Raw genomic sequence first — 23,607 nt, 5'->3', positions numbered from 1 at the left:
CCTTAATCCACACCTCCGTCCGTACTAATCCTCGCCATTTCTGAATTTCGGACGAGTTAAAAGAATTTTTAGGCTTAGTAGTTATGTGTGCAGGCACATAACTTTCTTCCATTCAGAAGATCGTTTGTTTTGAAACCTGAAAACGAAGGCGGGGAAGACCATATGAAAGCGAGCATACAGAAAAGAAAGTGGTAAAGATCAGTGTAAAAGGAGCAGAAGATTATATCAGAGAAAAACAAGAGAGAAGATTGTAAAGAAAAAATGAAGAGTGGGGAGACGTAGACAACGAACCCAACGTCGTCACCATGTGTGACAGACTTGAGTTCCTCGGAATTCTCGTAAAATCAAATTGTGCTGTATGTACGGGTGCGGCGGCAGTAGGTCGTATTAGGTCGCGAAGCTCCGCGGCGCGAGGAGACTGGTCCAAGACCTAAGAATTAGATTATCTTTTGTATTCTTTATGTTCGCCACAGGATTGTTTATTGATGACGTTTCTCTTTTGTTTTTTCTGTTTAGATCCATATTGCTGATGTCGCTTGATGGTTTATACAGTTATTCTTACTGTGAAAATGAGGTTCTTCACCAGTAATGATAATGGATTCCCTTTAAAACAAGGTGAAACAACATTGGTATCAGTAGGTGAAACAACATTGGTTCAGTAGGTGAAACAACATTGGTATCAGTAGGTGAAACAACATTGGTATCAGTAGGTGAAACAACATTGGTATCAGTAGGTGAAACAACATTGGTATTAGTACGTGAAACAACATTGGTATCAGTAGGTGAAACAACATTAGTATCAGTAGGTGAAACAACATTGGTATCAGTAGGTGAAACAACATTGGTATCAGTAGGTGAAACAACATTGGTATCAGTACGTGAAACAACATTCGTATCAGTAGGTGAAACAACATTGGTATCAGTAGATGAAACAACATTGGTATCAGTACGTGAAACAACATTGGTATCAGTAGGTGAAACAACATTGGTATCAGTAGGTGAAACAACATTCGTATCAGTAGGTGAAACAACATTGGTATCAGTAAGTGAAACAACATTCGTATCAGTAGGTGAAATAACATTGGTATCAGTATGTGAAACAACATTGGTATCAGTAGGTGAAACAACATTGGTATCAGTAGGTGAAACTACATTGGTATCAGTAGGTGAAACAACATTGGTATCAGTAGGTGAAACTACATTGGTATCAGTAGGTGAAACAACATTGGTATCAGTTGGTGAAACACATTGGTATCAGTAGGTGAAACAACATTGGTATCAGTAGGTGAAACAACATTGGTATCAGTAGGTGAAACAACATTGGTATCAGTAGGTGAAACATACTGGTATCAGTAGGTGGCTTAACCATAAGTATATTTTACAGCCATGCAGGACAGACATCGTTCTTTAAAAAAGGAAACACAAGGGATGAAAATAAAAGTTGTTCAGCCCATTTCTCGCGCGGGCCCACGTCTCTCAAGGGTTTGTGACCCATAACTTCAACTTAAACCTATTAGCTCTGAAAGCCTCCCACCACAGTGATTGCCTAATACAGATGTTAACTGTCATGCCCCATTACCCTCAGCTGGGCTCCCCTCGTGGAAAAAGTAAATGTGTCTGAGGGAAATAAATGTTTGGCGGATGTTTTTGGCGAGAGCGGCTACTCTACGAGGGGAGGTCTGGGAGCCACAGGAGGACAGCCAGGCAGGCTCTGGCCGGAGAGAATGTCTCCCACGTCCGCACCCTCCTGCGGGGGAGACTAGAAGCCTTGTCTTCACCCTCCTGTTTAGAAGGCTGGCGGTCTCACCCTCACCCTCCTGCTGTGGATGCTGGCGGCTGTGTCCTTACGTGGGCTGGCTGGCGACCACGTCCTCACCCTCCTGATAGGGAGGCTGACGGTCCTCCGCTCAGAAGGTTTGATGGACTAATTCCCACTGGAGTATAAGTTAAAGCACAGTTGGTTCTGCCTATGGTATGTGTACCGTCACAGACCTGAGCAGGGATGATATCACAAGGCGCTAGAGGGGGGAGATAAGAGGCAGACTGGCTAACACCCCTGTTGACACCTGGTTCACGTGGGAGGCACCAATCACATGTAAAGGCGCTCATCTCGTCCCCCTTTAATGACCCACCAACATTACCTTCGCATTAGCACCCTCTTGTGGCCTCGCCCGGCACGTGAGGCCAAGACTCTCTCTCTCTCTCTCTCTCTCTCTCTCTCTCTCTCTCTCTCTCTCTCTCTCTCTCTCTCTCTCGTGTTAAAAAGCTTATTTTCCTCCTTTTTACAGTTCTCGTCATTTTAGGAACGTTTTTCTTTGCCACATTTTTGAATTTGTAAGGGCAAATTTAGATCAGATCGATGATGTGAAAGCCAAATACTCTACCTACCATTCGACAAAAGAAAGAAGCAAAAAAAAAAAAAAGAAAAATAGGCTCACTGTCATCCCAACCCTCTCTCTCTCCCCGCCTCCGAGTTACTAGACAAACAATGACATCGATTACAAGTAGAAGTTAGCGGCTGCCTGACAAAGAGCGAAACAAGCATAGCAAACCCACATCGTCGTCCAACTAACCACGCGTTACTAAACAATATCAGACAATAGTCCCACTAACCGCCCAACAACAGCCACACTCCTGCTTCACACCACTTCCACTTACCTGTCAATCAGCCCGTCAATTGACTGTCAACCTCCATTCTTTGTGAAATTGCTGAAGGCAGGAAGAAAGAATGGCTGGGGCGAGCGAGCCACAGCTCCGGTAATCCAGATACTGTATCTGTGTCCCAAACCTCGCACCTCGCCACGTAAGGATATGATGCATATATATATATATATATATATATATATATATATATATATATATATATAATCTTTTTTCATACTTATTCGCCATTCCCGCGTTAGCGAGGTAGCGTTAAGAACAGAAGACTGAGCCTCAGAGGGAAAAATCGTCACTTGGTCCCCTTCTCTGTTCCTATTTTTGGAAATTAAAAAAAACGGGAGGGGAGGATTTCCAGCCCCCCCGCTTCCTCCCCTTTTAATCACCTTCTATGACACGCAGGGAATACGTGGGAAGTATTGTTTCTCCCTTATCCCCAGGGATATAAATATATATATATATATATATATATATATATATATATATATTTTTTTTTTTTTTTTATACTTTGTCGCTGTCTCCCGCGTCTGCGAGGTAGCGCAAGGAAACAGACGAAAGAAATGGCCCACCCCCCCCCATACACATGTACATACACATGTCCACACACGTGTATACATACCTACACAGCTTTCCATGGTCCACCCCAGACGCCTCACATGCCTTGATTCACTCCACTGACAGCACGTCAACCCCTGTATACCACATCGCTCCAATTCACTCTATTCCTTGCCCTCCTTACACCCTCCTGCATGTTCAGGCCCCGATCACACAAAATCTTTTTCACTCCATCTTTCCACCTCCAATTTGGTCTCCCTCTTCTCCTCGTTCCCTCCACCTCCGACACATATATCCTCTTGGTCAATCTTTCCTCACTCATTCTCTCCATGTGCCCAAACCATTTCAAAACACCCTCTTCTGCTCTCTCAACCACGCTCTTTTTATTTCCACACATCTCTCTTACCCTTACGTTACTTACTCGATCAAACCACCTCACACCACACATTGTCCTCAAACATCTCATTTCCAGCACATCCATCCTCCTGCGCACAACTCTATCCATAGCCCACGCCTCGCAACCATACAACATTGTTGGAACCACTATTCCTTCAAACATACCCATTTTTGCTTTCCGAGATAATGTTCTCGACTTCCACACATTTTTCAAGGCTCCCAAAATTTTCGCCCCCTCCCCCACCCTATGATCCACTTCCGCTTCCATGGTTCCATCCGCTGACAGATCCACTCCCAGATATCTAAAACACTTCACTTCCTCCAGTTTTTCTCCATTCAAACTCACCTCCCAATTGACTTGACCCTCAACCCTACTGTACCTAATAACCTTGCTCTTATTCACATTTACTCTTAACTTTCTTCTTCCACACACTTTACCAAACTCAGTCACCAGCTTCTGCAGTTTCTCACATGAATCAGCCACCAGCGCTGTATCATCAGCGAACAACAACTGACTCACTTCCCAAGCTCTCTCATCCCCAACAGACTTCATACTTGCCCCTCTTTCCAGGACTCTTGCATTTACCTCCCTAACAACCCCATCCATAAACAAATTAAACAACCATGGAGACATCACACACCCCTGCCGCAAACCTACATTCACTGAGAACCAATCACTTTCCTCTCTTCCTACACGTACACATGCCTTACATCCTCGATAAAAACTTTTCACTGCTTCTAACAACTTGCCTCCCACACCATATATATATATATATATATATATATATATATATATATATATATATATATATATATATATATATATATATATATATATTTTTTTTTTTTTTTCAAACTATTCGCCATTTCCCGCGTTAGCGAGGTAGCGTTAAGAACAGAGAACTGGGCCACTGAGGGAATATCCTCACCTGTCCCCCTTCTCTGTTCCTTCTTTTGGAAAATTAAAAAAAATTGAGAGGGGAGGATTTCCAGCCCCCCGCTCCCTCCCCTTTTAGTCGCCTTCTACGACACGCAGGGAATACGTAGAATATATATATATATATATATATATATAATGGATCTTTCCATTCGACTCAAGGGAATTTGGGTACACGTGGGGACAGTCTTAATGACAATGAGACAAGGGCCATAAATGCAGTGAGAGTGTATGTATGGTAGTATAATTATTTTGAACACCTGAGGAAAATGTTTTTGTTTTGACTGGTGGTTACAAATTTACGTTGTTGGCTTGAATTACGTTACAGTCGATTGGTTTAAAGCCGAAATATCCAGCCACCTAGTAACCGACGGTGCTGTTACTGGAAATAATTGGTAGCCGTAGTAACATTTACTTTTAAAAATCGAAGAAGGTAGTAGAGTGTGGCAATAAAAGAACATACTTGTACCTGGTCCTAGGATGCAGTGAGGTATGACCCATACTGCTGACGGCTAAGCGCATTACGTGTGTCAGGAAATAGATGAGAGCATCTGCCTCATTACCCATTAGTGTATTATGCTTCGGGAACACATGAGAGCATGCATCACGAAACGGGTAAGTGTACCCAAGGAATCAGAAGGATTTATGTACTGGGAAACACATACATGTACGTGTATGTATTTGTGTCAACAAAGACAGCTCTATGACAAAAAACATAATATTGCCTGTATCAGGGAACATATGACTTTATATCAGGAAACATAGAATAGTATGTGTCGGAAACTTATCCCTGTATATCAGGAAACACATAAGTGTATGTCTCCGGGAACGTATTAGTGCGTGTGTCAGGGAATTTAACGTGTAATGGTTGTTGTTATGGAAGGCTTGTTTTTAATCGGCATCTTTGCTTGTTCCCCGCCAGGCCGGTTCGCCCAGGGCGGGATGTACCGCACTCACCCGCACTTCCCCACCCCCCTCCACTCTTGGCTGGGCACTGACAAGATGGCCGCCGCTGCTCCCTCTGCCTACAATACATCTGCCACCTCCTGGCACACGCCCTTTGCTAAAACTTACCAGCCCACTCCTACGCCCGCCCATCAAACCCACCAGCCCACCCAAGGGTATGGCGCCTACGGGTACCCACCCACACCACCAGAGGAGACCCCCACAGCGGGTGCCCCCCAGCAAGGCCCGCCACCAGCACAGCAAGCCCAGCCCCAGGAACAACCCATGAGCACCAGTCCCATGCCACAGCCACAGCCTCAACCAGACACAGCCACAGCGCGCATGACCCCAGACCGAGTCACAGCCTCGCCAGGAGGAGGCGGCGCCAGCGTCACCGACATCAAATCTGACTCCTCATACACGCCCGTCTTCAGTTCCTCGTTCCCCTCCAAGCCTTCCCTCTCGCTCTCGCCTGCCCACTCCACTGCCCATCCAACGGGCTATGCAGGATATCCCGCCCATTCTTCCATGGACTTCGCACACACAAGCTACTCCGGCTTCTACCCATCCTCAGGCATGCCTTCCATGTTCAGCAAGCCCTTCTCCACCGTGCCCTCCACAGCCATTTCACCCTCCCAAGAGAAGTCCAAGAACACCAAGAGATCCAGTACAGGTGAGCAGATTGATATTCTTGTAGGGTTTGGGTATCGCCTCCTCTAGTATGTTATGTAGCGGGTCTAGTGAGGTTTAGTCCTGGTAGTCCGGTGTATAGCCTTCTGTAGTGTGTTGTGTAACGTGTCTTGTAATATCTGTAAATTCATCTTGTGGCTAGGAGTGTCGAGGTGTCTCCCGCCATAGTTAGCCTTACCGGGGAGCTGGAGGCTCTCCTATCAGTCCTCGGTGTGGTGATAGCAATTCCCTCAACATTCTTCCACCTTCTTCAAGTTGATATTACGTCCAAATTTTTCCATCAGTCTAATCATCAACAACAACAGCCACTTAGATCACCGTCTCTAACACTAGTGCAGCCAGTCATACCAATTAGTCACTATTTGGAAGGTCAGTTTATCATATCATTATCTCGGTAATCTTCTAGCCGTTTAGAATTTTTTTTTCTTTAATTACTTCTTAAGCCTGTTAAATCTCCCATTTCTATTGCTGTTTTGATCAGTCATATCAAATCTCCAGTCTGTCTGATGACATTGCCAAGCATCCTGCCGACCAGTTAGTGTTCTTAAAAGTAAGTTCACCTCTGGAGCGAGTGCATCACCACCACATGCTCTCACATAGGGTGATCACTACCAGTTAGCCCTATATATTGGCATAATCTTATCGCGTTATTCGTAAGTAGAAAAAATATCTCAACTACCGATAACCTTAGCTCGGTTTTCCACCAAAATCGCGTTCTTACGCGAAGTTGGCTGGACTGTTCCGTGTGAGGCTGATACCATGAACATTCACGCCAACATGAGGATAGAGTGACAACCAGCGATGTCGTTCAAAAGTTCTTACGACATCGCTAACATTGTCCTGAGGCAGAGGCTTGCCATGGTCACCAGTCGTCATGAGTATAGAAGCTTACCCTGGCCACCCGTAATATCGTCATGAGGTGCATCCGTATGTATAGGCTTTTCATTAATTTGAAAATATTGTTAGTTTTCTAGTAACGATGAATGACAGTGCTATTAGTGACAGCAACTGAAAGAATAATCATTATAGTGATAATCTTTATAATCATGATAGTGCACATAAATTCCATAATCAATTTTCATAAGAGGTATCATCACTGCTTCTGCAGCTGCCGCTGCTGCTGCTACTATTGCTACTGCTAAATAGATTTGGTCATAAAGACATCAGTGATAATGATATCAAAGATAATGATAATGATAATGCTAACAATTGTTAATTGATGATAATGATTGTAATAAGTTCAAGCAAACAAAAGAGCCACTACAAAAATATGGATGTGGCAGCAAGAACACAACAGTAGTGAGGCCAGAGATATAACATGATTCTGAACTTGTGCGATGACATACAGGGATCCTGGCACCATTAACATGGCATTCATTAACACATTACAGAAGATGCTTATTTTATTAGTAATGAGACGCAGAGACCCAATATAATGCCAATGAGTGGCACATACTCAGTCAAGTGGTCATGAGAGCCATAGACCCATTATATCAGAAATGAGAAACATAGACCCGTTATATCGGTAAAAAGAGACAGACCCATTATATGGATAATGAGAGACACAGACCCGTTATACTGCTAATGAGGGGTATAGACCCGTTATATTGGTATTGAGAGGCGCAGACCATTATTTAGGTGGTAACTGGTAAAGAATAACACCCCGAACCATGATAGTCGTGACACACTCAACAAGACAGTTGTGTGTCCCCGGGACACGACAGTTATAACACCCTGAAACACGACACTTATGATACCCCAGATCACGACAGTTATGACACCACTCAACACAACAGAATTGCCATCTCAAAACATGACAGCTATGGCATCCATTAACACGATGGTTGACACCCCTCAACACAACAGTTATGACATCCCTTAACACGTTAGCTCTGATACCCCTCAACATGACACTTATGACGCCCGAAACACGACTGTTACGACACCAACACAACAGTCATGACACCTTTCATTACGACATTAATAACACCCCTCAACACGACAGTTGATTCCCTGAAACACGACGGTTATGACGCCACTCAACACAATAGAACTGACACCCCGAAACATGACAGGTATGACGACACTTCTTAACTCGACAGTTGCAGTAGCTGTGGCCAGATTTTCATAATGGCCAGCGTGTGGGTGTCTTTGTCTATGGCTGCTACTGAAGAGTGGCAATGGTTCGTCTGTATTCCAAAATGATACTCTTGTACGCAGTTTTTATTTTCATTTACAGTTGAAAGTCAGCCATTAGCTCTCATGTGTCATTCTTCTTTTTAACCTTAAACCAAGAAATTTTCTTATAATCATTTCATTAACGTCCATCATTAGATACGATACACTATATGGAACTCTCGCCTTATTATACTGATATCTTGTTTATCGTACTTGAATCTGAATATAGGTATATAGGTTAATAAGGTAGTTTCATGTTAAGCTGTCTAACTATTATGCTGTCAGCGTGAAGAGTACGGATCGTGTTCTGATGACCAGTTGATTCTTTTTTATTCTGGTGACAATGCTGAGAAGTATGTCTTTTGCTCTGCCGCCAGAGGGCCGGGAGTGCGTCAACTGCGGCGCCACGTCCACGCCGTTGTGGCGACGCGATGGTAACGGTCACTACTTGTGCAACGCCTGCGGTCTTTACTACAAGATGAACGGCCAGAACCGACCCCTCATCAAGCCCAAGCAACGAACGGTAGGTCGAAATCAAGAGAATTGTGTCTAATCTACCCAGTCTTGTGTTATCCTCCTTAATCACGTTTTATCCCCTTGAATCATTGGTCGCTTTCCCTATCGGACCATCGGCTCTCACCGCCATTGATTTACCTTGGCCCTCAGGAAGGGCAGGCGGCTGAAGATAGACCCTTTTTGGTACCAAGATTCCCGAGTACCGGAGTGGGAATGACTTAGTCAGAACTTATTTAACGCCTGCGTGCCTTCGTGTGCCGCCTCTCTTGACGAACACATGACCGGCCGCCGGCAATTCTCTATTGTCACTTCGCCTCATGTCAATTGTCATATTTGCCTGTGTCATATCGTCACTGTTATCAGCTCTTTCCCTTTGTCATGCGATCACTGTTACCAACAACACCGTCATAGCTGTGCCTAGTCTTCCTTCAAGTAGTTATCTCTTCCTCACAGTCCGCTAACCGTCGCGAGGGAACGTCTTGCGTCAATTGCAAAACACAGACCACAACGCTATGGCGACGCAACCAGAATGGAGAGTCTGTGTGTAACGCCTGTGGTCTATACTTCAAGCTCCACAACGTAAGTTTCGCCTCTCATTAGAACCTACTGAATTCATGAGTGTAGAGATTCCATGAATCCCTTTCCCTCCCAGTCATTATCATAAATATTATTATTATTATTATCATTATTTTTGTTATTATCATTATTATTATTATTATCATTATTATTATTATTATTATTATTATTATTATTATTATTATTATTATTATTAGCGCATAATAATAATAATAATAATAATAATAATAATAATAATAATAAAATAATAATGATAATAATAATAATAATGATAATAACAAAAAATAATGATAATAATAATAATAATATTTATGATAAACTCCTTGCGCTACCTCGCAAACGCGGGAGACAGCGACAAAGCAAAAAAAAAAAAAAATTATTATTATTATTATTATTATTATTATTATTATTATTATTATTATTATTATCATTATCATTATTATTATTATTATGATCATCATTATTATATCATTATTATCTTTATTATTAATTATCATTATCATTATTATTATTATCATTGTTCTATTTTTCATGGTGTTTAGCAAGACGTGTGTGTGTGACAAGCGTTCACATGAGTAAGTATCATTTGGTTAGGTGATGAGACTGGGAAGGTCTGAGTCATATAGAGGTGCCCATGCTTACTTGTGAGTCAGTTCCCATATATCCGCCTGAATCCTACCAACTTATCCTTTTGGTCCCGTAGTGAACACCTCTGACCAACCCGAGATATCTTGAGCCAAACAAACTGTTTTTTCGCCCACCAAAACACCTCTGATCACTTCTGTTGTTGCCTCCCTCACTTATGAATTGTATTAAGGTCATCAACTTGCTCAGTGAACCTCCTGGAAGTTTCAGTATCCAAATGAGCTGAACCAATATCGAGGTTCCTAGCCCTTCAACACTTCCCTAGATCCTCCAGAGGAAAAAGGCTGGGTAAGAACAACAGGATTTAGGATGTTGTGGAGAGCAGTAGGAAGGGGGGGAGCCTCACTGGGCTACAATAGCAGACCTGGCAGACTGTAACCCTTCACACGACTTCAACTCCTACCACACCCGCTTAAGTACGTCACGTCGCCTCTTGATCTTATGTCGCGTGTTGTATGATATAGTCCTAAAAAAATTCTCATGGCATCTTTATAAATCGTTCTGTTTGATAAGGTGCTATATATTCTCTATATATTTTGATATGGAACTTTACTCTCTAATTGACTTGAATATAGCAGTGTACGTTTGAAAGACTTTGCTAGAGTATCATACGCTATAATGGACTGTAGTACAGAAGCATACGCTTTCATGGATTTTAGTACAATAGTATATGCTTTTGTGGACTTAGTATAAAAGCATGCACTTTGATGAACTTTATTATGGAAGTACATACTTTGATGGACTTAAGCACAGTAGTATACGCTTCAATAGACTTTAGCATTTGCCTCTGTTAAGCTTTGCTTTAAGATAGTCCTAATTTAAGCTTTCATTTCTATCTATTCACTTTGTATTTCTCTACAAGTTTCAAGAAATGCGTTGATGTGATTCTACAGACGCAATACATAGATTAGCACTGTACTAAAATCTTCCCGATATGTACCAGGTCTTCCAATGCCTGTGACCCAAGACCAGTGCAGGTCTTTACCTGGTACCTGTGACCCGAGACCAGCGGAAGTCTACTCCTAGTACCTGTGACCCTAGACCAATGTACGTCCCCCACCCCCTAGTACCTGTGACCGAAGATCCAATTGTCATCCTGAACACAGTATCATGCTCACCTTACAGAATCATGACCCGCGGTACATCCGTGTACTTCCCAACTTGAAGGTCACCTAGTACACTCCCGCAACGCAAAAGGCGTACTCCCGGATACACGTATCTTGGCCCAAGCCAGATACCAGATTTATCGACCAAATCGTAAGAAGGTTGAACAGCTCTGTTGAGTGAGTACACTGCCGTAACCAGGATTCGAACCAAACCGGGCTGGTCCCGGTCAGGAGCGCTAACCATGGAATTTGATAAACAGCACATTAAGGTTGGGAGTTCCCGCTTTGCTGGAATTTGGTGATTATGCACCTATCATCACGTGTGTCTAGGTGATTCAGTGCCATCCAACAAACCTTGAAAGATTGCCTATATTTACCTTCAGTAAGAAATTATGGTAATCTCGGTTGGGGCATGTGTAAAAAGTGGTTCTCTGTGTGGAAAGCTTGTGTGTGAGTTTGGGAAGAAGTTCGTCAATTCCTTCCCATGCCCGATATTCTTTTATCCTCAAGATGAACAAGATGGGAAAGTAGCTCGAGGACTGAGAAGTTTACCTAGAGGATGATATCGCTGGTGAAAGTCGACGCAAGGCATCTAACACCTATAATGACTTCACAAAGAGTCTGAACAAGTTCAAAGGGATTACGAAAGAACTTAAAAGTTGTCCATAAACTTGCTGGACACCCAGAGAAAGTGGAGCACCTGCTGGACGCCCAGAGGATATGGAGTACCTGCTGGACACCCAGAAGAAGTGGAGCACCTTCTGGACACCCAGAAGAAATGGAGCACCTGCTGGACACCCAGAAGAAGTGGAGCACCTACCTGCTGGAAACCCAGAAGTGGAGCACCTGCTAGACACCCAGAAGAAGTGAGCACCTGCTGGACATCCAGAGGAAGTGGAACACCTGCTGGACACCCAGGGGAAATGGAGCACCTGCTGGACACCCAGAAGAAGTGGAGCACCTGCTGGACATCCAGAGGAAGTGGAACATCTGCTGGACACCCAGAGGAAGTGGAGCACCTGCTGGACACCCAGTAGAAGTGGAACACCTGCTGGACACCCAGAGGAAGTGGAGTACCTGCTGGACACCCAGTAGAAGTGGAGCACCTGCTGGACACCCAGGGGAAGTGGAGCACCTGCTAGACACCCAGAAGAAGTGGAGCACCTGCTGGACACCCAGGAGAATTGGAGCACCTGCTGTACACCCAGAAGTGGAGCACCTGCTGGACACCCAGAAATGGAGCACCTGCTAGACACCCAGAAGAAGTGGAGCACCCGCTGGATACCCGGAAGAAGTGAGGCACCTGCTGGACACCCAGAAGTGGAGCACCTGCTGGACACCCAGAAGAAGTGGAGCACCCGCTGGATACCCGGAGGAAGTGAGGCACCTGCTGGACACTCAGAGGAAGTGAGGCACCTGCTGGATACCCAGGGGAAGTGAGGCACCTGCTGGATACCCAGGGGAAGCGAGGCACTTGCTGGATACCCAGGGGAAGTGAGGCACCTGCTGGATACCCAGGGGAAGTGAGGCACCTGCTGGATACCCAGGGGAAGTGAGGCACCTGCTGGATACCCAGGGGAAGTGAGGCACCTGCTGGATACCCAGGGGAAGTGAGGCACCTGCTGGATACCCAGGGGAAGTGAGGCACCTACTGGATACCCAAGGGAAGTGAGGCACCTGCTGAATACTCAGGGAAGTGAGGCACCTGCTGGATACCCAGGGGAAGCGAGGCACTTGCTGGATACCCAGGGAAGTGAGGCACCTGCTGGATACCCAGGGGAAGTGAGGCACCTGCTGGATACCCAGGGAAGTGAGGCACCTGCTGGATACCCAGGGGAAGTGAGGCACCTGCTGGATACCCAGGGAAGTGAGGCGCCTGTTGGATACCCAGGAGAAGTGAGGCACCTGCTGGATACCCAGAGGAAGTAAGGGACTTGCTGGATACCCAGGGGAAGTGAGGCACCTGCTGGATACCCAGGGGAAGTGAGGCACCTGCTGGATACCCAGGGGAAGTGAGGCACCTGCTGGATACCCAGGGAAGTGAGGCACCTGCTGGATACCCAGGGAAGTGAGACACCTGCTGGATACCCAGGAAAGTGAGGCACCTGCTGGATACCCAGGGAAGTGAGGCACCTGCTGGATACCCAAGGGAGACACCTGCTGGATACCCAGGGAAGTGATGCACCTGCTGGATACCCAGGGGAAGTGAGGCACCTGCTGGATACCCAGGGGAAGTGAGGCACCTGCTGGATACCCAGGGAAGTGAGGTACCTGCTGGATACCCAGGGGAAGTGAGGCACCTGCTGGATACCCAGGGGAAGTGAGGCACCTGCTGGATACCCAGGGAAGTGAGGCACCTGCTGGATACCCAGGGGAAGTGAGGCACCAGCTGGATACCCAGGGGAAGTGAGGCACCTGCTGGATACCCAGGGAAGTGAGGCACCTGCTGGATACCCAGAGAAGTGAGGCAACTGCTGGATACCCAGGGGAAGTGAGGCACCTGCTGGATACCCAGGGGAAGTGAGGCACCTGCTGGATACCCAGGGAAGTGAGGCACCTGCTGGATATTCAGGGAAGTGAGGCACCTGCTGGATACCCAGGGGAAGTGAGGCACCTGCTGGATACCCAGGGGAAGTGAGGCAGCTGCTGGATACCCAGGGAAGTGAGGCACCTGCTGGATACCCAGGGGAAGTGAGGCACCTGCTGGATACCCAGGGGAAGTGAGGCACCTGCTGGATACCCAGGGAAGTGAGGCACCTGCTGGATACCCAGGGGAAGTGAGGCACCTGCTGGATACCCAGGGGAAGTGAGGCACCTGCTGGATACCCAGGGAAGTGAGGCACCTGCTGGATACCCAGGGGAAGTGAGGCACTTGCTGGATACCCAGGGGAAGTGAGGCACCTGCTGGATACCCAGGGAAGTGAGGCACCTGCTGGATACCCAGGGGAAGTGAGGCACCTGCTGGATACCCAGGGGAAGTGAGGCACCTGCTGGATACCCAGGGAAGTGAGGCACCTGCTGGATACCCAGGGGAAGTGAGGCACCTGCTGGATACCCAGGGGAAGTGAGGCACCTGCTGGATACCCAGGGAAGTGAGGCACCTGCTGGATACCCAGGGAAGTGAGGCACCTGCTGGATACCCAGGGGAAGTGAGGCACCTGCTGGATACCCAGGGAAGTGAGGCACCTGCTGGATACCCAGGGAAGTGAGGCACCTGCTGGATACCCAAGGGAAGCGAGGCACCTGCTGGATACCCAGGGGAAGTGAGGCACCTGCTGGATACCCAGGGAAGTGAGGCACCTGCTGGATACCCAGGGAAGTGAGGCACCTGCTGGATACCCAGGGGAAGTGAGGCACCTGCTGGATACCCAGGGAAGTGAGGCACCTGCTGGATACCCAGGGGAAGTGAGGCACCTGCTGGATACCCAGGGAAGTGAGGCACCTGCTGGATACCCAGGGAAGTGAGGCACCTGCTGGATACCCAGGGAAGTGAGGCACCTGCTGGATACCCAGGGAAGTGAGGCACCTGCTGGATACCCAGGGAAGTGAGGCACCTGCTGGATACCCAGGGAAGTGAGGCACCTGCTGGATACCCAGGGAAGTGAGGCACCTGTGGCAAGACAAAAAGTATCGGGCGGCGTGACTAGCCAGGGAGGTGGAGATGGCCACCTGGCGCGGAGCTGCGACACGACACCATCTTGCTTCCCACCACCACGGTGCAGACAAGTGAGTCATGTGTGCATGCCACGCCCCCGACTCGTCTACCAGCAGTCGTTAAGTGTGAGTTTCTCTCTGACAGTCTGTACAAAACTAAGCCTTTTGTGCGTTGTGGCTCACAGTTGTCATCGCCCCATTCTTACAAATTATGAGTGTTTGCTACCATAAAGCTCTGTGAATGGCCTACTTTCGTATGAATCTTCGACACAATAGACTCCCGTTATTAAGACTAATATAGTTTACCGAGAGAAGCGGCACCCACTGCATAATTATTCAGAAGAAATGGAAGATACATCACCGCCCTTCAAAAACATGTTCCTTGAAAACCAGAAGCTTCCATGTGACTCGTCAAATGGTAATCCACTTCCACCCTTCATGTCTCCTACCAGAAGACTCAGGTTTCTTGAACGAGGTTGGCTGTCGTATAGGACGTAATCATTCCTGAGCAATGTAAAACATAACGTCTGCCGTCAAACATCTGTCCACGGTTAGACTTAACATACTTCTCACGTCGATCGCTCGCGCCTCTCCTTGCACACACACACACACACACACACACACACACACACACACACACACACATACACACACACACACACACACACACACACACACACACACATACATACACACACACGCACACACACATACATACGCACACACACACACACACACACACACACACACACACACACACACACACACACACACACACACACACACACACACATACATACATACACACACACATACACACACACACACACACACACACACACACACACACACACACACACACACACACGCACACACACATACATACACACACACACACACACACATACACACACACACACACACACACACACACACACACACATTTTCTAGCGATCTTGTGCGAGTGTCCAACGTCCTGCTGGTATCGGTGAGTCTTGGTCAGATTAAATCATCCTGTAATTTCGACTTGCTGTGAATCTTTTCGGGTCGTTTCCCTTGGCTTCGGTAAGGTAAGGGATGTCGCTGATCGTCTTCACTTCTAATTGTATCCATTCATGAGTATCAGCTGCAGGTTGTCTGGTCGCCTTTACTCGTGTATAGGCTTCTAGACGTTTCACCACTTTGCTACGTGTGTTATCAACTCTCACGGCACTAGTGTCGCCTCAGGTCGCCCATCTCGTCTCCAGCAGCCGTTTTCTCCGTGCCTGTCAGTAGTGCGCTGCGCATAACAGTCAATGTATTAGTGAGGTGTCCGTATATTGATAAGTGGTGAAGCTCCTCCCGCCCGACACATGCCCTGTTGAACCCACAGCTTCTCACTCCACGTCCGAGCTTTCCTCTCTAAGTTTGATTTCTATTTAATTCTGTTATTAGGTTAACTGGAATAATTTCACACGGAATCATTATATTCTCTCACGGCTGTCAGACTTATCTCTCACAACTGGTTCTGATGTCTTGCCCTCGACCATTTCACTTTTTCATTATTTTCCTCCCCTCGCTGAGACAGACCGCAAAACATTGGCGTCAGCGTTTCCCCTTTCTCCTAATGTGCCTTCGTTTCCCCTTCTTAACCCCTCTTTCTCCAGTAATTATCATGGCCAAAACCCCTCATTTTGGGCCTCGGGTTACTGACAGGAGTCACGGATATGAATGAACCTGGAAGTGTAGAAACGTTAGTCTATTATCATTATTATTATTATTATTATTATCATTATTATTATTATTATTATTATTATTATTATTATTATGATTATTATTATCATTAGCATTATTATTCTTATTATTTGTGACAAATTTCTCGGTAAGGTTGGGTGAAAATTATTACTTTTTGTCAAAAAGAAATGTATTATCTTTTCCCGTTTTATATTATGGATGAAATATATCGGGAATTATGGTCAGTTGTTATCATACGTAGCAGATGAAAACAGCGTCCGTAAAGTAACGGAACAAAATGCGAGACTGACTTCAAAGGGGAAGCTAAAATGCCGAAAAAAATCAGGATGGGAGGAGGCAGGCCCGCAGAAGTTGTGGCGCCCGGTCTGAAACTCGATATTACTGCTGCTTGTCTTGCTACTCTCACTGCTGCGGTTGGGAATTTTTAAATTCAATCACTTGAAGAAGAAAAAATTGACCTATTGTCCACCTCTGACTGGAAATGGATCCATGTAAGTATTCACATAATGTCTTCGAGCTCTGAGTGTCCGTCGTTGAGTCTTGGATGAGTCTAAACTTCACCTCTATCAAAACATCAGTTGCTATCAGATTTTCATCCTCTGCCTTCCATTCTCTTGCCTCATTGTTTCCCTTTTCTATCTCATGTCCCCAACACTTTAGGTTGGCTTTTACAGCAATAAATGTAAATGTCTACGTTGAAAATGACGCAGAACAACATTGTTGGGTCTAGTCGAGACGAGCTGCTCAGTACCTCTTGTTTACAGCTACGGTTTTTGGTGTCCTGGGACCCGCGCTTAAACCCTGATAACTCACTTATTAATCCCGAAACATTTGTTTAATCGTTACTGTGACACTGGTCTAGGACGTTAAAACGTGTTCTGGACTTATAGAGAGGAAGTATGTGTTACACAAGGAGGGAGACCTCGGCCCAGTGACACTATGATTAAATGTCTTTATTGGTATAGGCTTCTGTGTGTCCCTTGACCGCGGCACGTGATACTTCTCTCTGACCCTGGAGTATATCCGAGATCAACCCAGTGATCGCAACGGCGGCAGAAACACCATGTGTTTGCTTTCTGCTTATTTATGTGTTCATGTCATTTCACCTGATTCGTCAAGGATCATACCTTATTCCCCGTTTTTAGATCTGAGTTCTAATTTTATTCCTTGTTGAGAATATTCTTAATGGCTTTCTTCTTTGTTAGTTTACAGTTGTTTTATGTAAATAACTATCATTCTCGTTTCATTCAATAACAGCATTTCTTCCCGGGCGACACATCCGGTAAAAGCTGCATCCGTAGTAATGCCACACTGCTCAAGGTGACTTTGTTCAGGAAAAACCACGTTGGTAAGACTTTCGCACCTGCAGTGTTACCAGAGACTTGAAGTGCGGCGCCCAATGGGAAAATACATCCAGTTATGCTTCTATAGTTGTATGGTACCGAACCAGAGTTTTTACGTAAGAAGACATTTTGTCCGTAAGATTACTGCAAAATAAGTGGTACTAAAACAGACCATCAGCGAATTTAGTTAATCCTACAAAGCATGACGTATTGCAAATGTGAAGTGTAGCAGGAAAGTGGTGTGGCATCACTGAGGAACGTACCTACCCGTCATGCTTCTGGTAAGTCTGGCGATGCTCGCACCGCCCTGGCGCCACGCTCTTGCCTCCTCATCCATGCTCATGGCAAAGGCTTAGGCTCCGTCGCATTTATTTTTCCTTCTCTTACTTTATGACCATATATTGTACCTTCGTGAAAAGTATATACAAGCGAAGAATGTATTCATTTACTTTAGTAGTGGTATGAATCGAGTTTTACTGGATATTTGCTAGTCAAATAATTAGCGTTGTGAGATGGCTATTGAAATGGGACAATCTATCTCTCTTTGACGTCGGCTCTGTTGAAGTCGAGGAGAGTTTGCGTCTTGACTTTTTACTCATTTTATCTTGTTTACATTCGTATTTCCTGTCGTGTTGTTCGGATGCCGAGCAGGTTGTAAGTCCACGAGGCCTGATAATAAAGTGACCCTAGAAAGAAAGAAAAATACCATAAGGAAAACTCCATTACCGGGAATCAACGGAAAAGGTGGAGACGCGTTTTTTGTCATTTTTTTCTCCAAGGTGAAATAGGGAAGCAAGTAGTCAGTTTGTCGAGGAGTTTACTGGCCGCGATGTTTAGCGAGGCTTATTCGCTCACAGAGGGACGCATTATGCACGGATGATCTGATGTCTCCTTCCTGCTTACCTTTTTGTACGGCTTTCCGTCAGCCCCTTTTCTGATACGGCGCTCTTCTGCGCACTTGAAATGGTGCACGAAATTCCTGCAAAAAGATTGTAATGGCTCTCGGTCCGTCTGTTTATCATTAAGTCCGCCCAGAGGATGAGTAAAAAGCCAGTAATATATATTTTTTTTCTTTTTAACGCCTAGCATTAGAAAAAAATAATCTGTATGATGCATCTAGTCTGAGAAATTTATTTGCCGTCAGACTATCAAGATGTTTACTTGAAATGATATAATGAAATTACCGCCACGTCTCAGTTGTGAAAAAACACAGAAATATAATCATCATAACATAGTATCCTGTTATAGCCCAGCACCCTCTGCGTGCTCCTCTCCCACCACCCCTCGCGCAACCTTTCCCGCCTTGCTGCCCTCGCCCTCTCTAGGCAACCTGCTGAACAGGTTACTATAATTTCTCACCAACAAGATTCATATTAGTCACGTCTCTCACATTGGCGTCCCTCTCTTATCTTTTCTCTTTATCGAGGCATCTCCCACCTGCATTCTTCGCTGGCCTTTCAGCCTCCACTCCTAATTAGCCACAAGACTGATCAAAGAAAATGAGGAAGAAGCAGGATGCGTTTTAATGTGCTTGCCGCCCGGTCCCACGGCATTTAGACATTTTCATTTTTTTCAGTGAATCATATATGGTACATGAAAGTCGTAACAGAAACAGCCAATGATTCCTGATACTGCTGACCACTCCTGGTATTAACGTTCTTAATTTATAGATTATAATTTTCTATGGGAATATATTTCAGCTGATAAAATGTATATCTGTTTTTGGAAGGGATGGGGGGGGGGGGGGGTCAGTAAGTTTCATCGTATGACGGGAATATTCTGATTTGAGTTCTAAAGGTATCGACTTTATAGCGATCGTGTATTTTCCTACAAAGTATACGAGTGTTTAGTATTGTCTCCATTTGTACAAACGTCTGATACATTCTGCAGTACGACGCAAGAGTCTTCAAGGGGCTAGACTCGGATATTTAGACACTTTTTATGTTCATTTATCTCTTGTTGGAGATAGTTATATACTTTGCATTAAGGAAGACTTTTCTTAAGAATCTACAGGTGTACATCGTTTAAAAAATGATATGTCTTTTCCGTTATGGTGGTAAGGTACGAATGGCCTCCGAAACTCCCGGTGTGGGCATCAGTGGGATGACCGTTGACCTCACTGTAAAGCAATCCTGAAGTTCTCGCTTTAAAGCCATATATCTGGTGTATAGTGAACCCTGCAACCACCATCCCCTCTATATCATTGGGTTCCCAGATATCTTTTAAGCGTTTTATCCTACTGGAAGTATATCCTCTCAAGTTACACCGTGAAGGTAAAAGTTAGATGACTTTTCTCGACATTGTAATCACCCCAATGATCCAACTTTCCTCATGAATTGCTTCCTTCAGGCAACCTTTCAGCAGTATATTTCTTATAGGTAACCATTTCGGGGTCATCCACAAATGTTTCAACCCTACACCTGTGGTTGGCTCACTTGACCCCTTTCCATAAGAACCTTCCACATACCCTGTCACCTCATGGTCCCTCCATTCCTGGCAAAGTTAACCTCTCCCAGTCTCCTCCGCCCACCTTAACCCGGCTGGAGATTAGCGGCCGAGTAACGACTCATTCTGACTTGGTTCTAGCCAACAAAGAAGGCTCAGCGGCCTGGAAGCGAGCCGAGCGGACACGGGAATGGTGGATGACAAAACTAGGGTGTGGTGGGTCGTAAAGCTGACAGACAGACGTAGACAGGTCAATACAATGCCCGTCCAACGCCTCACGCCCTCACAATACCGACCCTCCGCCCAGAAAGCCTCCAACTCAATGTCCGTGTGGCTACTGGGCTAATTAACGTACCTGTTCGATTTACCTCTGACGGTACTGAACTCTCTCTCTCTCTCTCTCTCTCTCTCTCTCTCTCTCTCTCTCTCTCTCTCTCTCTCTCTCTCTCTCTCTCTCTCTCTCTTTGCTTGAGAAACAGAAGCTATTCTATGTTACTGCAATATTTCTGAAAGGTAATAAGAAATGTGCAATAATTTACCGTCCAGTTGGGCTGCCAACGCGGCAGTACAACGGGAGATAGAAACCGTCAGTCGATAAAAATTTACATAATTTTAGGAAAAGAAGAAATGTTGATAGTCAGCATGGTTGTCTTAGCAAGTGATCTTCCCTACCAATTTACTGATGTCATATGATCAGACTACAAGAACTTTGATGGGGTCGAGCACGAAAAATTGATATGCATGATAGCATCCATTTTATTTGTATTGAAATATACAAGCTGATAAAGGACTGGGTTACTGACAGAAGTTATCGAATAATACCGAATGGAAAAAAATTATTCCTAAAAGTAACCTGGTGTGATGCAAGGCTCATTTCTGGTTTATTTCTTTTTATTTGCATAACATATTAGTAAATCTACTGAGATACATAAGCTCCACGCAGGAAAATATTCGAGAGTTGATGAAGAAATATCCAAAAATTATCTAGCTGGTCTACCAGTAAATGGCAACTAAAATTCATTGTAAACTAATGTGAATAACATTATCTCTAAGTAATGTGAATAACTCTCTCTCTCTCTCTCTCTCTCTCTCTCTCTCTCTCTCTCTCTCTCTCTCTCTCTCTCTCTCTCTCTCTCTCTCTCTCTCTCTCTCTCTCATCTGTCTATCTATCTATCTATCTGTTTATCTATCTATCTATTTATCTATCTATCTCTATATCTATCTCAGGTACTCATAGGTAGGTACTCCTCTCAACCGCACAAGCACCTCCTATGCACGACCGGCAGTCCATCCATGACATCATCTTTCGTACTGCGGCCATCTCGACGTGAGAAATGACACGCTGCTTTTATGTGGGTAGATTAAAGCTTGAAGTCTGTGGGTGGGACGCGGACGTAGCCGAGTGCGGCGGACGAGGCACAGGTAGCTGCTCAGGTGCGTGTGGGCGTGGAAGCGGGTGGGACCCTGTCGGGGGGTCATTCGAGACACAATAGGTCCTCCCCAGGGGGGGAGCCGCGACCCCGCTGTAGGGGGCCCACCTCAACACACACCACCACAATACTCTCAAATGATGCCCACTTCTACCTGACGCCTGTATGGTCACCCAGTGGGGTTGAAGGCCCGGTGTTATGGCCCTTGTTGCTACCGGTAGTAAGGACGTTATTAGCGTTGGCGTAGATGCCGGCTGGAAGTTAATCTTGACATAAGATGAGGGGGAGGGGCCTCTGGCAAGGGGACAAGTAGGCGCCCCGTGGCCGCTAACTTGACACTGATGGAGAGTCCTGCCTTGACCCCCACGCCTGCTGCCCGCCCACGCCCATAGCCCCACGTATTCTACAATAGGACCTCACGCAACACTCACAACTCGTATATGATTCCAGTATGATTAAAAGTTTTGGTCACATTATTTCACTAAATATAGTTATATGGTTGATACAGGGGGTGAAGCCTCCAGCCGGAGAGGTGTAGACGGGATTCGGGCATATGGCTGGGTTTCATTTAGCTTTAGAACTTGGAATGTGGTGGAACAAATAGCCTGCTTCTGCCAAAAGATGATTTCTTTGACTGCAACTGTATTCTTCATTTTAAGAACCCATTTTCTGTTTCCATCAGGTTGCTCGCCCGCTGTCCATGAAGAAGGAAGGCATCCAGACCCGCAACCGCAAGCTGAGTTCTAAGTCCAAGAAGAAGAAGGGGATGCTGGGCTTCCCGGATATGTTGAAACCGCTGGACAAGGGCGGCTTCACGGGCTTCGGTACTGGAGGATCCGGGTTTGGCTCCATGTCACACTACATGTACGGCGGGCAGATGCACGGCTCCTCCATGGCGGGCGGCTTCATGTCTGCGCCGCCCATGCACGGCATGTCAGCCATGTCTGGCAGCCTGGGCAGCCTAGGGCTGTCCTCGGCCGCTGCCGCTTCTGCCGCTTCCCTTGGCCTCAGCTCAGGCTTCTGCACCGTGGCCGCGTGAGAGCTCTCCCAGGGCTGTGACCCGAAGGGAGAGGGCCTCAGCTGCTGAGCCTCACACCAAGGGAGAGGATATCAGCTGCTGACCCTCACATTCCAGAGGAAAGGACATCAGCTGCTGAACCTCACACCTCAGGGGAGAGGACATAAGCTGCTGGGCCTCAAGCCCCAAGAGAGAGAACTTCGGTTGCTGAGCTTCACAACTTCATGACCACGCCCACAACGGGTATCATGGGCGTTATGCCCATACAGTGTACAAAGGAGCGCCAGCTGTAACTGTAGCAGCAACAGCTGCAGCGGTTGAAGGAGTAGATGTGTATCATACAGCTGTAGCACCAAAATATATGGAAGAAGCAGCAGCAGCTGTGATGATGGCGAGTTAAACGAGTGTACAGTGTATATAGTGTACTATAGATCACATAGAGACTATTTAATGCATGACCATTGTCTTGTCCTAATGTTAGGTTCAGCCTCATACTGGTTAATGGAATTATGTGATACAAATAAATAACCTTTTGAAAGTTGATTATATCATTACCCTACATCTCCAGAATTGCTACCAACACGTCCACATCGCTAAGGCTGTCACCAAACACGCTCACATCCTCAAGGATGCCACCATAAAGGCCACATCCCAGGGCTGCTGGCAAAACTCCCACATCCCCAGGGCTGCCACCAGCACACCCACATCCCTAACATCCTCTGGACTGCCACACTCACACCCACATCTCCAGGGCTGCTACCAGCACGCCCATATACCCAGG

The 23,607-nt window shown here is 45.9% G+C and overlaps 1 protein-coding gene across 2 annotated transcripts in view; it reads left to right on the top strand.

Moving 5' to 3' along the window:
- LOC139752655 (uncharacterized) overlaps positions 1-23,364 on the top strand; it is a 49,629-nt gene extending 26,265 nt beyond the window's left edge. For both annotated transcript variants that reach the window (XM_071668410.1, XM_071668411.1), the window contains exons 3-6: positions 5,469-6,164; positions 8,737-8,882; positions 9,329-9,454; positions 22,491-23,364. In XM_071668410.1, coding sequence (XP_071524511.1) covers positions 5,469-6,164; positions 8,737-8,882; positions 9,329-9,454; positions 22,491-22,847 — 1,325 coding nt within the window. In that variant the 3' untranslated portion in view covers positions 22,848-23,364. The remainder of the gene's footprint in view (positions 1-5,468; positions 6,165-8,736; positions 8,883-9,328; positions 9,455-22,490) is intronic.
- Positions 23,365-23,607: the final 243 nt, after the last annotated feature.

Source organism: Panulirus ornatus, chromosome 13 (assembly GCF_036320965.1).
Source record: "Panulirus ornatus isolate Po-2019 chromosome 13, ASM3632096v1, whole genome shotgun sequence".
NCBI lineage: Eukaryota > Metazoa > Arthropoda > Malacostraca > Decapoda > Palinuridae > Panulirus > Panulirus ornatus.
The sequence above is the reverse complement of the archived record's forward strand: the minus strand, read 5'-3'. Positions and strand labels throughout refer to the sequence as shown.